The sequence below is a fragment of the Xiphophorus hellerii genome, chromosome 4 (assembly GCF_003331165.1).
Source record: "Xiphophorus hellerii strain 12219 chromosome 4, Xiphophorus_hellerii-4.1, whole genome shotgun sequence".
Classification (NCBI taxonomy): domain Eukaryota; kingdom Metazoa; phylum Chordata; class Actinopteri; order Cyprinodontiformes; family Poeciliidae; genus Xiphophorus; species Xiphophorus hellerii.
Genome location: NC_045675.1, coordinates 28548994 through 28566129, shown reverse-complemented (window position 1 = coordinate 28566129; position 17136 = coordinate 28548994). Strand labels below are relative to the sequence as shown.

The window sequence follows — 17136 nt, the reverse complement described above, 5'->3', positions numbered from 1 at the left end:
AGATGTTTGCTTGAATCTTGAATTTGCAGAGCCTTGCAAAGGCGTAGGTACCCATATTTCATATTTGGCCACATTGCAAACACGATGTTTGTTGTATTGTGTTTTGATTTATGCAACAGACCGATGTTAAGTAGAGCATACTTGTTGCAGACACACCCAAAATGAAGCCATTTCAATAACACCGCAGTGTTGAGAAGGAAATGTTGAATTTCCTGCTTTTCCAAATAAGCCATTTATCAGTGATCTAGACTTGACAGAGTCTAGATAGATCTAGATCCAAAAACAGTTTTGGATTCTGTTTTGAATCCAAAACAGAAAGACTTGCACTGTGTAGCTATGATAACCATTTGTTTATTATTGAAATGCATATCACCACAACAGTCGCCCAGACGATCACGTTTTCCTCTGTAATACAAGAACTTAGTTTAGAATAAAACATATCCATTTGTTGAAATGGTCCAGGCAAAGTCCAGTTTAGATTTGAATTTAAATTTCACGACCACACTTTATCCAGTCCGCGCAACGCTGGCCTATTTCACTAAGCATAATAAAAGGCACAAATGGCAGTTTGAATTTGGAGCAAAAAGTGACTCTTCAAACTATGTAGATCCAAGTTGTCTGAACATAAATGCACACCATGCTTCTCCCAACATGGCTTCCTTTCCCACTTCACAATAAATCACTATGTGTTGCTCTATTACATAAAATCCAAATGTCACAATGCAATGAAATGTGAAAAATAAAACAAAAAGCATGAACAGTTTTGGAAAAGCCCACAGTTTAACAGTGGCAGTAACTCTTAATCCTCCCAAAAATGTTACAGATTTAACAAATCCGCAACATGGGGCTGTCAGCTACATAAATAACCCCAATTTTGCAAGTGAATGCTGTAATTATGGAATCCTTCGGAATACTGGATGTTTAACTTTTAGCAAACCATGGCAGATCCAGCTGAACTGATGTCTTCGCATGTGGATAAGCCTATTCTCAGTGGTAGGTAACTAGATTTCCATTCCAAGTAATCACTGCACCAGCAGGCTTCGCTGATTAGCGCCTTCAGCAACAGAGAAATGTGATTTCACATTTAAAGCGCTCGAGCCTTATTCAGCACATCGATGACAGGTGAGCAAATACGATTTAATAACCAAAACACAACTACTGAGAGACAACAGTACCGACGTCACGTCGAGTGCTTATCTGTCCTTTATTCCCAGTAGCATGCCTAGTCGGAGTTGTTTTTCTCGTTTTTAATCCGGAGCAAACGACGTGACACATTAGCATTTTTAGCCATGCTGGCAGGATGTTTCTAGGCCTCCTGTCCAGCTCAAGACACCCTCATTACTCTTGGATGAGGGGATGTAACATTTTGTACTTTAATGGTCCCTGGACGATGAGTGCTGCTAAATTTGATTAGCCTTTTCAGCAGATATGAGCAAATAGGTGCTCTAACATTGGACACCATGTTACATGTCTTCCCAAGGATGTCGCTGCACATTTGGTCCCAACAGGAACACAAGGCATCAGGTACAAGGACGACGACAAGACACCTTGTTAGGCTCAGAGGCAATGGTTTCTGAACGGTAATGTTATGAAAGGCCTGCAGAACAGTTAGTCGGTTAAAGGCTGATATGTTGCTTTTATATGAGCATTGTTGACCACTTTTTGTTTTAAATTACTGAACTACCTTGCTAAAATATCGTTTTTCGTAACATATCCATGCTTCCCAAGTGTCTACATCTTAAACACCATGATTATATTTAAACATAACCAACTTCTTCATACAAACAGTGGGTGTTGTATGGTTGAAAAGTGAAGCCACTGCAAATTCCTGTAAAGTCAGACATTTGCTAATAATTGCACGTAGAAGATTACTTCTCTGATCTGCTTCTCCAGCATTCTACACTAAACCCTTCGTCTCTCCAATCTCTGTAAATATTGTCTTAATTTTTAGCCTCAAGAGCTCACAGCATGACACTCCCTTCGTCAATTAGGCTCCCAGTTAGAGTAAAACATCTGATAAAGCAGGGCATGCTACATGGTGGGACTTTCTTGTGACTGACATGTTTTCTATGTTACAACCCCCCTCAGCCGTCCGTCTCAAAGAGTTTCAGATACAAAGGCAGACGGTGATTAAATAAATGGAAAACTCGATTTCAAAACATTGGTTTGAAAGAGTGTAGAAGTACAGAGAAGTTGTGAAAACTTGAACATTTGTTTCTTCTTCAGACAAACCTCCTCAGGTACTAACGTTACAAAACAAAAACTTAACTAGTATTTTTTTTTTACACCTCATGTCAGAAATTAAAGGTGGATATTTTTTTTTTTTCCTAAAATAACTAAGCAATGATCCACATATGTGCAAAACTTGTTCACCTTTCTAGTATTATTGTGAAAAACCTTGGAGGTATGACAAAATTGTCAACATTTTACAGTTATTGCAGCTAGAAACTAGAGATTGGGCCTGGAATCTGGGTGTATTGATGGACTCGGACGTGAACCTTCAGAGTCACGTAAAGACAGTTGCAAAGTCAGTCTTTAATTAACTGAACAACATTTGCACACTTAAAGTACTAATGTCTCAGCAAGATAGAGAAACTCATCCATGCATTTAACTAAAAATACTGAACGGTTTAGCAACAAAGTATCTTAAATATCTGCTGCTGTTGTATCAACCTTCCAGACCTCTCGGGTCTTCTGGTTCTGCTCTGCATATCCAGAACCAGAACCAAACATAGAAGAGCAGCATTCAGTTTCTATGCACAATAAATCTGAAACAAACTCCTAGAAAACAGCAAAACCACTGAATACTTTTACATCAAGGCTTGTTAGCGTTGCCTTTGATTAGAAGTGAGTGAAACACTGATCAACATATTTGATATGCACTTCCACGACGACTTTAATGACTGCATTTGACAAAATGCAATGTTAACTGTTTCATATTTTATGATATTTTTATGATGAAACTGTCTTGAAATCTGACATACAAATAAACTTGACATTTGTCTTCTAAGTTCAGTCTAAAACAAGACTCCCAATTAGCTTTTTGCTCCTCTGTAAAGCAGGTTAGCAGCAGACATGTTCATGTAAATCCAGAACAACTTGACACATCCACTATGACTTTAGTGCAGTGCCTTTTAGCTCTCCGAATGATTTGATAAATAGCTTAGTGAGGAAGATACTCAACCTTCTCATATCTCCTCAAAAGAAGGGGGAACGGATGGGTTCATGCTGGCATGCGGTAGACACCCACAGTGAGTCAGTGGCGCGTGTCGTCATGCAACAACCGTCCGTCCATGTGCAGCCTGACCTCAAGCCCAGTCAAACCCTCAGGCTGAAGGGATCCTGTGCTTTGAGGTAGAGACTACGAGAGATGTTCCATCTGTTGCTGGGCCTACATTAGAGTTGGTGTGGGATGATATTCAGCATATTTATAATTTATTGGACCTTACAAATTATTTATTGTTGTACATATGGAGCCCTCAATAGTCTCGCCCAAACTCAGCTAGCGGCTCATTTTCTCTCATCAAGCCTCAGGAACGCTTTGTGCTTTCTCCAGGTCTACTGGTTCCAGTAGCTTGGAAACAAAGGGGTTTTTTTCTTCCAGTGATTGAGGGTTGTGGGGTGTTTGCAAGTACCTTGAGTGTGTTAGCTGATGAAAGGTATGTGGTTTATATGAAAGCTTGATGCAGGTTTAATCAGGTAACCAACATTGACTGCTACTTACTTGCTCCTAGAAAAATGTTTATCATAGTGGCTTATAGAGTCCAATACTAACACTGAATCACCAAAGTATATAGTTTTACACCCACATTGTTTGATTCATAAGAGGTTGCTACCTTAGACTGCCTACTTCATTTCATCCAAACTCAAACAAACTCAGAACCACCTGAAAGTGCTGGTTATAGTTCACTTGCTAGCAAACTCTGACATATTTTGCTATCATAAATAGGCCTGTCCCGATAAACGATAAATCAATTAATCGTACGATAAATTAAAACTACCGACGTCATTTTAATTATCGGCATTATCGTCTCTTCCGGCCTTTTTCTCTTTCTGTTAATGACATTGAATGAAAAAAGGCTCAACTCTGGTGCTCTCCACTGACTCCTCCCTTCCTCATTTCCTTAGTTTAATGCCCAGCGCACATCACGATCTTAGAGCTGTCAGCCGATTGTCGGCCCATTTTCAAAACCTGACAGATCACACATTAGCCGACAGAAATCCTAGGTATAACGGTTCGATCGGGTTCGTTCCTGCCGTGTGGTGTCCAACAATGGGCACAAAATAATGGCTACAAGTTCAGTGAACTAATTTTAAAACCAGGCATTAATCAATGCTTTACTACAATCTACCTGCAATGCATGTGGCTAGTGTCAGCGTAAAGTCCTGACTGAATGAAAATCATTAGAACCTATTTACGTCACGTTAACGAAGAACAGCTGAAAAGTTACCGGTTTCGCTCCAACTCCTCCCCTTGTCATTTCTATATTCTTTGCATGTTGAATAAACATTAATGTTGTTTCCACATATCATCTCCAATGTCCGCTGGACTTCGGGTTGTTCCGTGTCAGCTGTTTGGGATTCCACTCCATAATTTACCCTCAGAAAGCACGGAGGAGAATCCGCGCTTTCTGATTGGCTACCTGTCACATTCAACAGGCTGCGTTAAGATCCCAGTCAGAGAAAATCCCTGATTTAGATCGGAGCGGCAACGATGATCTACCATAACACACCACACAATCTTAGAAAGACCAACGTTTTAAGATTGTTGTAAGGGGAAAAATAGGAGCAAAAAATCGTGTAGTGTGAACTATTGCATCAGGTCGATGTGCCCATCTTCTCTATTTAAATCTAATTATTACTGAAGGGCAACATAATATACAGACTTCATAATCTGCCCTCTTTTGGTTGAATGCAGTATTTATTTACACTTTGGCTTTATGTTTAGTTTTTTTTCCAGTACATTTTTTATTAATAAGACTGAGAATCCATTTTATTTTTGTTTTTGGTTGTTTTGTTTATTTTGTTTACCAGTTCCAGTGTTTAGTGTTCTTTTGAAAATAAAGTGTATCTAACTTTGGCAAGAAATCGCATGCGTTATTACATCATTTTCAGTGTAAAAAGGTCTTCAAACTATATTATCGTTTATCGCAATAATTTTTTGAGACAATTAATCGCTCAGCAAAATTTGCTATCGTGACAGGCCTACTTATTATTAACATTGGATTCATATTGCAGGCTTTTGTATAGTTTTGAGATCATGTCTTTTGTTGATTCACCTTTTGCTATTGATAATAAAATTTCTTCAATCTTGGTCATATCTGTTGAGATTTTTTGCCATTCACTATGATTCTGGAGATAATGTCTAAGTTGCAAGTATCTGTAAAAATCTGTTTTTTGTGGATTAAATTCCCTTTGGATTTGTTCAAAATATTTCATTATTGATCCATTAAAAAGCTGTGCTATAAATACCAGTCCCCCTTTTGTCCATCTCTCAAACCCTGTATCCATAGTAGCTGGGGTAAAATCTGGACTCTTCGCTATTTTTACAATTTTTGATATAGAGTCAGGGAAATTAAATTTCTTTTTTAATTCTTGACCAAATGTTAATCGTTTCCTTAATCCAGCTATTTTGAATTTTGAGATTTCTTTGAACCCTCCTTGTTGTAAAGGGCAGTGACTCTAGGGACAGATTTGGGCAGGCTCTTTGCTCCATATATACCCATATTGTCTCTTGATCCTTTGCTAACCATAGAGCTATGGCTCTCAGTTGAGCAGCTAAATAATAATTCTTTAATTCCGGTAAACCTAACCCTCCATTACTCTTTGAGGACTGAAGTATTTTAAATTTGATTCTTGCCTTTTTATTTGCCATACAAACCTTGATATTCTTTTATCCATCTCTTTAAAAAAGGAGTTAGGAATGGAAACTGGGAGTGATTGGAATACAAACAGTAGTCTTGGTAATACATTCATTCTGACTGTTTCTACCCTCCCCCCGAGGGTCAGTGGTAGGATCTCCCATCTTTCTAGGTCTTTTATAATTTCCTTCTTCAGTTTCTCATAATTTGCTTTGAATAATTGTGAAGTTGGAGGTCTGATAATTATGCCCAAGTATCTAAATCCTTTATCGGTCCATTTGAACGTTACTTTATCTCTTAGCTGTGCTGAGCATTCCCCTGATACCATCATTGCTACTGATTTACTTTCGTTACTCGCATACCCACAGATATTCCCATATTCTTTAAGGCTTTCTAGTAGAGCTGGTACTGACCGGAGTGGTTCTGTTAGGAGTACTAATAGATCGTCGGCAAACAGTGATATTTTATGTTCCACCCCTCCCTCGTCTCTTATTCCCTGGATTTGTTTATTCTGTCTTATTGCTTCTGCCATCGGTTCAATATTAACCGCGAATAGTAGAGGGCTTAGACAGTCCCCCTGTCTAACTCCTCTCTTGAGATCAAAAAATTCTGAACAGTACCCATTAATTCGAATTCGGGATTTTGGATTTTTATAGATTACTTTCACCCATTCAACAAATTGCTGTGAAAATCCAAATCTCAATAATGTCTGGTATAAAAAACTCCATTTTACCCTGTCAAAAGCCTTTTGGGCATCTAAACTAATTAAAAGGGAGGATAATGATTTAAATTTTGTATATGACATTATATTTAATATTCTTCTAATATTGTTTGCTCCCTGCCTCCCCAGAATAAATCGCGTTTGGTCTGGTTTAATCAATTTAGCTATATATTTTTGCATTCTTTTTGCCATTATACTTGTTAGTATTTTTAAATCGTTGCATAATAAGCTCACGGGTCTGTAGCCTTCACACATAGTTGGATCTTTACCTTCTTTATAGATTACTGATATAATGGCTTCAGACCGTGATTTAGGGGGGTCCCCCTCTGTTAGTGCATAGTTGAATACCTTACATATTGCTGGCGTTAGTTCTTGGCTAAATGTTTTGTAGAATTCCCCTGGCAGTCCATCTGTCCCCGGGGATTTGTTGTTTTTGAGGTTTTTAATAACATTCATAATTTCCTGTGAAGTTATAGGTCGGGTCATTTCCAGCGACTCTTCTTCTGACAAAGTTGGGAGATTAATCTTTTTGAAAAAACAGGATGTTACATCTTCCTGAGTGTTTTTGTCCGTATTATCATATAGTTTTTTATAGTATTCTGCGAATGCTTCAGCTGTTTCTTTGGGTTGTGTTTTAGTCTGCATTGTTGAGGGGTGTTTTATTTTGGGGACATGTCTATTTATTTGGGCTTTCCTAAGTTGAAATGCAAAAAGGCGACTCGCCCTATTGCCCGACTCAGAGGTCAGTCCTGACTCGGAGGCCGGTCCCAACTCGGCCCCGAGTCAGAGGCCGGTCCCGAGTCAGAGGCCGGCCCCGAGTCAGAGGCCGGCCCCGACTCAGAGGCCAGACAGGACTCAGAGGCCGGTCCCGAGTCAGAGGCCGGCCCCGAGTCAGAGGCCGGCCCCGACTCAGAGGCCAGACAGGACTCAGAGGCCGGTCCCGAGTCAGAGGCAGGTCCCGAGCCAGGAGCCGGTCCTGACTCAGAGGCCGGTCCTGAGCCAGAGGCCGGTCCCGAGTCAGCGGCCGGTCCCGAGTCAGAGGCCAGCCCCGACTCAGAGGCCGGTCCCGAGTCAGAGGCCGGTCCTGAGTCAGAGGCCGGTCCCGAGTCAGAGGCCGGTCCTGAGTCAGAGGCCGGTCCCGACTCAGAGGCCGGACAGGACTCAGAGGCCGGTCCCGAGTCAGCGGCCGGTCCCGAGTCAGAGGCCGGTCCTGACTCAGAGGCCGGACAGGACTCAGAGGCCGGTCCCGAGTCAGCGGCCGGTCCCGAGTCAGAGGCCGGTCCCGAGTCAGAGGCCAGCCCCGACTCAGAGGCCGGACAGGACTCAGAGGCCGGTCCCGAGTCAGAGGCCGGCCCCGAGTCAGAGGCCGGTCCCGAGTCAGGGGCCGGACCGGACTCAGAGGCCGGTCCCGAGTCAGAGGCCAGTGCCGACTCAGAGGCCAGTCCCAACTCAGAGGCTGGTCCCGAGTCAGAGGCCGGTCCCGAGCCAGAAGCCGGTCCCGAGCAAGGGGCCGGTCCCGACTCAGAGGCCGGACCGGAGTAAGAGGCCAGTCCCAAGTCAGAGGCCGGTCCCGAGTCAGAAGCCGGTCCCGAGCCAGGAGCAGGTCCCGACTCAGAGGCCGGTCCTGAGCAAGGGGCCGAACCCGAGTCAGAAGCCGGTCCCGACTCAGAGGCCGGTGCCGAGTCAGAGGCCGGTCCCGAGTCAGAGGCCGGTGCCGAGCCAGGGGCCGGTCCCGACTCAGAGGCCGGTCCTGAGTCAGAGGCCGGTCCCGAGTCAGAGGCTGGTACCGAGTCAGAGGCAGGGCGACGCTCAACATTTGGTCCATTGTTAAAAATGTCTTGACTTTCTTCTAAACCTTCTCCACAGCAGATTGCCTGTTCAAACCACTTCCACGCCTTTCTAATATAACTTTTCTTAAAATGAATTTTTCTTGGACGTGCCAGGGTTCTTCGGAAGCATTCGGTTAGTTTATAAATGACCAGCGGGTTTTCACTTTTTATCATTTTAAACAATAACTCTTGTACTACGTCATCATTTCCGCTCAGAAGTTGAAAGATATCCTGGCCGAGTTTTGTCTCCATGTCCTCAAAAAATATAAAATCGATATCTTTTACTGCTTCCCAAAGTTTTGGACTAAGCTTCTTGTGGACGGGGTCGGTGTCCTTCATTTTATAATGACCATAGCTGGATCTGTAACTTGAGATATAAATTAGTCTCCAAAATATTCTTTCCACCATATTTTTTCTTTGGGCTTCAGTTCCCCGTTTAAATCCCATTTCATTTGCGTCCTTTAAAAACTGCTCTGGATCCATTTCTGCCTGAGTGTAAGACTCACTCAGGCAATTTTCATCACTGTACAAATCTTCATTGGGAAAAAATGTCCTCCTGATCTTCATTTTTGTAGTCGTAAACATTTTCTTTTTAGGAACCGGATCCTCCAAGTGGCGTTTGAATTTTCTTACGATAAATATATGTCCTTCTGGGTAGTCAAGAAGGGCAATTAAATTAAGACCTGAAGCAAAGTGGAACGCGTCCCTCGCAATACTTTGGAAAATTCGTTCGCTCAGTTCCTCTGCTACATCTGAAAGAACGTCCACGTTTATTTCCCCCGTTTTCCTTAGCAGTAAGGCCAAAAGTTTTTTGTGCTGTTCCAAAAAGATTTCTCTGACGAGATGCATGGTGGGGCCGTCTGCCACTTTCTCTATTATTTTCCAAAGAAGCTCGCTGAGAAATTTCTTCTTCCTATAGTCTGGGGTGGTTTGCCCAGGATGAACTCTGTTAGAACAACAAGTCTTTCTGAGTTTGCTCCAAAAGGAGACCTTGGGTCTCACATAAACGTCGCTTTCGTTGCTCATCTTTATTCCGTCAGCTAAAGTGTCCAAATGAATTTTATGTTGACTGACCGGAGACTCAACTGATCAGTTGGTGATGTCATGGACTATGACATCACAGAGGCATCCTTAGAAGGGCCTCGTGACACTGACATCATTTGAAATCAGGCTGATGACATCATTGTCAGCAGCATGGCAACTGTTGCTGGGGTACTAATAGCTCACAGTGAGCATGCGTTATGAAAATAAATAATCTGTGGGCACTAAATACATTATTCCCACAAGTCTGAACTGGAAGTGACCTGCGCAGCTTCGCCAGAACAGGTTGGGCCAGGGAACCATTGGTCCCTCCACTTTACCCCCCTACACATTTTTATTAGTGTGAATGCTGTAGGCATTCATTCACACTATTGAGTTCCACTTTCCTGGTTGCTCCGTAAATTTCGCCACGCTTCTTCTCCTGCATAATTTGTGCTATTTTCACCATTCAACTTTTATACTACTCAGCTTGCTCTCCTAATGCCGGCTGTATCTCTTGACTCCTCCCTTCCTGATTTCCTTAGTGTAAAGCCCAGCGCACACGACACGATCTTAGAGCTGTCAGCCGATTGTCGGCCCATTTTCAAAACCTGAAAGATCACACATTAGCCGACAGAAATCCTAGGTATAACGGTTCGATCGGTTCGGTCCTGCCGTGTGGTGTCCAACAATGGGCACAAAATAATGGCTACAAGTCCAGTGAACTAATTTTAAAACCAGGCATTAATCAATGCTTTACTACAATCTACCTGCAATGCATGTGGCTAGTGTCAGCGTAAAGTCCTGACTGAATGAAAATCATTATAACCTGTTTACGTCACGTTAACGAAGAACAGCTGAAAAGTTTTCTGATTGGCTGCCTGTCACATTCAACAGGCTGCGTTAAGATACCAGTCGGGGAAAACCCCTGATTTAGATCAGAGCGGCAACGATGATCTACCGTAACACACCACACAATCTTAGAAAGACCAACGTTTTAAGATTGTTGTAAGGGGAAAAATAGGAGCATAAAATCATGTAGTGTGAACTATTGCTTCAGGTAGTCAATGTGCCCATCTTCTCTATTTAAATCTAATTATTACTGACGGGCAACATAATATACAGACTTCATAATCTGCACTCTTTAGGTTGAATGCAGTATTTATTTACACTTTGGCTTTATGTTGTTTAGTTTTTTCCCAGTACACAGCACTTCACTTTTCATTTGTGTAATCACAGCTGAATTCTTCAGTTTCTCACTCACTGCATTTCATTTTGTGCTGCTACAATGGTTTCATGTATGCAGGACAACATGCTCAATAGCGCCGCCGCGTCGTCTGCTGCTCATACTCGACAGGTTCTTGTGATAGCGCCCCATATGGGCACCTGTTGAAACTGCAGGAAATTATTCGGGAGGTTTCGCCCACTTTAAATCCCCGTATATGAAACTTAGCAAGACATTGCATCACATATTCAATTGCAGTCCCCATCACAACCACAATGGATTGCTTGGTTACCATATGTAGGAAGGATATTATATTTCAAACATCAGGGATTAATATTATGCATATCCATAACATGTCTGGCAAGTTAGATGGACTGTTCATCAGAGAGACAGGCGTCAAAATCATGTAAAGGTAAAGAAAGAAATTTGTTGGGAAAGCGTGTACTATTTTTACCAAAAGTATAAAAATTAAAGTGTTTTTTTTTCCTGACACTGGGCAGCACTATTGTGAAAATGAACCAAATCAGATTAAGAAGTGAAATTTGTCCCATCAAATCACACCGACTCCCCCAGGATTTCCCTATATGAGATAATCATCTTCCTAATAGTTGCCAAACGCCAACAGTTGATAATAAAATGTCGTAATAAACCGTGTGGTGTTAGAGTGTGATTCTTCCTACTGTCAAATTAACTTAATTTTTATCTTGCCAGCTGCTAATATTTCTCTAGAGTATTTGCAAACGCAGGCCTCAGCTATCGCTTTAACCCTAAAAACAAATCTGAGATTTTAATGTGCCTCCATTAGCCTTGATAATGTTGAATACAAACAGCTTTGCAAATCAGGAGATTATTCTAACTAATCAATATGAGTAAATATTTCTCAACATATCAGCCTCTGAGTATTTTTTTTGTTGTTTACCAGACATATTTGATAAAATGAGCCACAGGAAACCTTCGACTCACACTGGACATTCAGCTGGATCGACGAGTTGGTCATCCCCACCAGGTTCTCGGCGATGCAGGTCAGCTGGAAATTGTTGTCGTCTCGGCTGATGTTGAACAGCGTCAAGTTGATGGAATGGATGTCCGGCCAGTAAACGTTCGACTGTGGAAGCAGATGGAGAGAAGAGATACAGTTAGGTCTGCGTACGAAATACTGCGCCGCATTTACCCATTATACTGCTGGGCTTTAAAATTTTAATTACTTAATTAAAACAAAGGTTAATTATTCATTAGCTAAAATCCGGTTGAAGGAAACAGAATGCAGTCAAGAGGTGCGGACTAGATTAACCCTAACTTTGCTAATATCAGTTTAACATCATGTGACATTTTTTTACAATGTTCAGAGCAACAACAAGGAACTTTTTCATGTCTTTTTCGTCTTCATATGACCACTGTGTATTTTGGGATGGAGTCGCAACTTATGGCCTAAAAAGAGTCCAAATTACAACAATTATAGCATGCCTGTTTTCACTTTACTCACTCTTATCCATTATCTAGCTTTGCTTAAACGCAAAGGACCGGAGGGTGGGGGGGATTTTTATCTGCAAAGTCACTAAAAACATTAAAGCCATGGATAAAAGCTGCTGTGTAATTTCAGCAGACTGCTGTCTCTTCCTGCCTGCTTGCTTAGCTGCAGTTTTCATAACAGCGATGTCCTTGGGGCCTGTGTCAGAGAGCCAGAATAATGGGTCAGCTGTAATATTCTCCACGCAGAGCAGCTCTCTTACAAGAAACTGTCTTGTTGATATCGAGTGTACATCAATATAGTAACCAGGCTGTAAAAAGAAATGGCGTGGCCAATAGGATGTCACCCAGCAGCCTCGGAGCGGTTGGTTGGACAATTGGCTGCGATCGTTGGGCTTTTATAAGTCTGAAGTGAGTTTGTTTTTTCCTTTTTTTTGCAGGAAAAAAAAAGAAAACTATTGCAAATGCTAATAGTCTAGCATTTGCAGCAGTAGATTCCTTTAGTATAGAGTTGCACGTGTTTTGATCATGCAAACTGTGTGCAATCCAACAGTATACGTTTGTCTGTTTCACAAAGGCATTTCAAATGTCTCTGTACTGAAACAGTTTATTCATATCTAAATGATCTTCTTCCTTTTGTGCAAATCTCCTGTTATTTGCTTTTTTATGCAATGGACTTACAAAGCAGTTTGCACTAAATATACAGTATACAGGAGCATTTCTGCTCAGGCGCAGACTGGACATTATTTTATTAATCAGGTTGAGGTTTTTCTTCTCCAGCCTACAAGACAACTGATGCAGAAACAAAAATGAATAAAAGTTTTACTTTTCGGACATTTTTTTGTGGTTTCAAATTTAATTTGCATAACTTCAGATGTGTTGTTGCAAATGGTATAACGATAGGCCAGATTATGTGAGTTGGTTTGAATTGTATTGGTTATAATTTAGGGTTTTCTTACTCGTCTGTGTCTATTCAAAATTTCTCTTTGTGATTTTGACCCACTATTGGAAATGTTTTTGAAAATGGTTCTATTAAAATCTAATTTCAATTTATATTTTTTGTTTCATTCCTCAAGGCTTAAATTTCTTCTTATTTTTTTCCAAATTGTTTTTCACCGATAGGAAAAAGAATATGCAGTATCGACATACTGTAAAACCTACAGTTTTCCATACTGTTAACCTACCATTGTGCATATATTGAAGCACTGAGTTATGAAAAATGAAAGAGACAAAAGGACATTTTTATAACATATGTTTTTACTTGAAAATGAATGAGGTATAGACATATGTAGTCCACGGTTGCACATGTGTTTTATAAGGACGACAAATTAGAAAAGTTTATTATCGTCTGAAGACCAGTAATATGTTTATTGTTTGATGCTCATCTGTTTTGCCCTTATTTGTTAAAGTAACAGAAAATTGTTTTTTCACAGACAGTTGATTTACAAAGAAAGAAAAACAACCAAATCTATTGCTAAAAAAGATGCAACTATTGTCAAATCTTCTGAAGACCTATGGCCACAAACTATTACCTATTTAAAAGATGGGACAAATTCTCATCTTTGTTTATAGCAGTGATGTCCCGGCTTTGATGAGAAAGGTTGAACCTGTGCTTAACGCTCCCACAGGGTACTGCCAATCTTTGCTGACAACGCTTGTCAAGTGATCAAGCCGTTTCAGGTCAGCGTTGTCCATCTGGTGGCTCCCAGCCTCAGTCAGATAATAACCAAAAGTTCACCTCTAATCAAACATTACAAACAGTTCAAAATCTCACTGACTGTCTGGTCCAGAGGTAGCTAGCGCTGTGCCCGCAAGCATCAGGTCACCCTGAGGGAGCACATGAGCTACCCGCAGGGCAAGTCTGCAACAAAAAGCGCTTGACTTTCACAATAAAACTAACATATGCTGGAAAAAATATAAGTTCTGGGCCTTCTATATATATATGTGTGTTGGATAGAGCAATCAACAAGATTTGCAATTTAGGCTTTCAAAATAAAGTTACTCTTCAAAATACACATATGTGTTTTATGGGGTAGATTTTTGAGCAAAGTGAGTTTCACAACGCTTATTGATATAAACTATTGATGAAGAATTTCTTCTTCATCAACTTATTGATGAAGAAGAAATTCCATTAAGTAGGTTGTTCTTCCATGAGAAGCGCTAACACAGTTTAGCACCAAGATTGCATTCCTCTGCATTTTCCAACTTTCCAAGTTGGGCATTCTTGTTTTGTTTGAGAGGAAATTTACATTTTTGAGTCCTACAATCAGTCGTCTAGATCTGTGTGTTTCTGACCAGGTGTGTGTTGATGGAATGCAGGTCACCGACGTTCCAGTCCACTTCAGGCAGCGGCAGTCTGGATCCGTTGCAGCTCACCGTCACGTTTTCGCCCTCGGTCACCAACACACTGCTGTGGCTCACGCTGATCTCCGGTAATTCTGCAAGCATCCAGGTGCAAGCACACAAACACAACAACAGTATGTGATCAGGTTACCAAGCATGAGCTTAAAGTCGGCATATTTTCCAGATCAGATCAATTAACCTCATTTAATAAATATAATAACTAAGATACTCCAAACGGAGATGGATTCTCACTCATATTGTATGAGGCACTTCAGAGATGAGTCACCACAGGAAGATAACGGAGCAAAGTCTACAGCCTCTGTCAGGTTCAACATGCAGCTCGCCACATCAGATTCACCCTGTGATCTCTGTCACACCTCCTCCTCTTTTACGCATCACCCTCACCGTGCCCTTTGACCCTCTCCTTCGCTTTCCATTTGGTTCCCGTTTCCCTTCCACCCCTGCTGTTTTCCTTCCCAAGCCCACCTATGCCCTGGTCAGCCCCTTGTTTTCTTACCACAGCCGTTGATGTGCATGTTGTTCAGTCGTATCTTGGAGGCTCCGACCCTGCAGTACAGCTGCTGCGTGTGCAGCCCCGCCTCTCCCTTCTCCTGCCACAGCTGGATCCAGCGGATGCTGCAGCCGCAGTCGAACACCACGCCGTCCAGACGTCTAGGAGCGCAGGCAGAGGACAGCGCCGTTGGTGGCAATTCCAACGAATGACAACAGGATAGATGTATGCAGCACTACCAACGAGGAAAACTCAAAATATTTTAAGGATACGGACAACAAATTGCCTTGCATACATTTCCCAGAATGCAAATGCAAGTAGTTTGGCTGGGATTTGAAGAGAACTTAGTAGCAGCTTGTGCTGCCTGAGGCATCCATCCTTGAGCAGGGCTCAGGGATTGGAAAAATTCATGTGTCCTTTCATTAGTGCTGCACTACAATCAGGCATAACACAATAACCGTGTTAGAAGCACTTTTGTTGCCAAAGAATCCTTGATCCACCGGCGCATGAACCCCACTGGATCCCTAAAGGTGTGCTGTAGTATCTGCAACCAAAATGGTAGCAGAAGAACCTTTAAGTCTTGCAAACTCTCCACGGATCAGACTTGTTTGGCAGAGCGTATTATTGTGCTGAAAGACACCACAAGTGTCGAGGTATACCATGCAGTCACGTTTAGGTAAACGTGGATGGCAGAATCAAGAGTTTCCCAACAGAGCATAACCCAAACCATCATTTAGTCTCTACCAGGTTCCTTTATGTTTAGCGTATAGATGGTCCTGGTGGTGTAATAAAAACTTAAGTCAACATGATGTAGAACAAAACATGAATCAACAGACCACATCTTGCATTGCTTTGTGGTCCAGTTCTGATGCTAACAGTTCTATATTTAGCACTTTCAAGGAACATATAAGGTAAACAAAGGGACCCTGATTGGGTCCAACAGACGTATCTGCAATGCACTGCGTATTTCCACGCATTTCTATCAACACCAGCATGTCCACCAAGTCAGTTGAATCAGACCACACCACGCCTTCACTCCTTGCGTACATCATTGAGTCTTGCCACCACATGGCCGCTGTTGATGTTTGAACACCCCAGATGAACTGAAGTTATGGAGACACCCAGTCCAGTTCATTTTGTTACTACAGTTTGGTTAAATCCTTCTGGTTGCATTTTTTTGTGCTTCTAATGCAACAAGTTTGAGGACAAAATGTTCACTTGCGTCCTCATATATCCCACCCACTAAGAGATGTTATTATCAAGAGGATCAGTGATATTCACACCAAGATTATTATTAGGCCCCATCTGGGCACAACTTTTAAAACTTTAACCAGTCTATATTTGACCTGCTTGTAAGCACCATGTAGCCACTTCTGAACTCTGTGTTATTAGCTTTCACCCTGGAAAGCTAACAATACTTGCTGGAGGCGAGTCTGGGTGTGTGGTTGTCCCCACTATCCTTCACTATGCAGAGGGTCAAGTCAGTGCAGGTAGATATCTCGGTAGACGAAGCCACATATTTCAGAGGGAATTTTGGGAGTGTGATTTGTTTTATACTTATCTCAGTTCACACATTTGGGTTGTTCACAAACAGGTTTGTTATTTTCAACTCATGATAGTAAGCCAATTCTGCTTCATGTTGTAGTACCTGTTCTGACTTACATTGTCATGTAAGCAAGGCAAATATGTTGCCTATCAGGTTAAAAGAACCAGCAGTCACCTAGAGTTTGGTTACTGAAACACACATTTTGCATCAGCAGACAAAAAGTTATTATTGTGGTACTACAATTAAATTAGCTGATTTCCATAAGCCTTTTCTTAATTAGTTTTCTTCAGGTAACCCGATGTTTGCCTCGGCAATTAAAAACATCATTAGCAAAATAATAATTTCTCAAGGTCTTAAGGTAAAGTTAGCTACTCTTGCAGTTACATAAGTTGTGTTCGTGTATCACTGTTCACAGCAATAAAATGTCTCGATTCTAACAAGTGTTACTGTTTCAAGGGAATAAAAGCAAAATAGATTTACTGTGCATTTATGGATGCAGTCATGGGAAAAGGACATACAAGTGTGTGTGTATACACATGACCAAGAAGAAGAAAACCCCAGCAATGACCTTAAAGCAGTAACAGTTCCTCATATCATTCCAGGAGTTCACCGT

At 41.5% G+C, this 17136-nt stretch overlaps 1 protein-coding gene across 2 annotated transcripts in view; it reads right to left on the bottom strand.

Annotated features, from left to right (window-relative positions):
- ntrk3b (neurotrophic tyrosine kinase, receptor, type 3b) overlaps positions 1 to 17136 on the bottom strand; it is a 298902-nt gene that overhangs the window by 140050 nt on the left and 141716 nt on the right. For both annotated transcript variants that reach the window (XM_032560214.1, XM_032560215.1), the window contains exons 5-7: positions 14984 to 15138; positions 14419 to 14561; positions 11620 to 11761 (exon numbers count right to left, since the gene is read on the bottom strand). In XM_032560214.1, coding sequence (XP_032416105.1) covers positions 11620 to 11761; positions 14419 to 14561; positions 14984 to 15138 — 440 coding nt within the window. The remainder of the gene's footprint in view (positions 1 to 11619; positions 11762 to 14418; positions 14562 to 14983; positions 15139 to 17136) is intronic.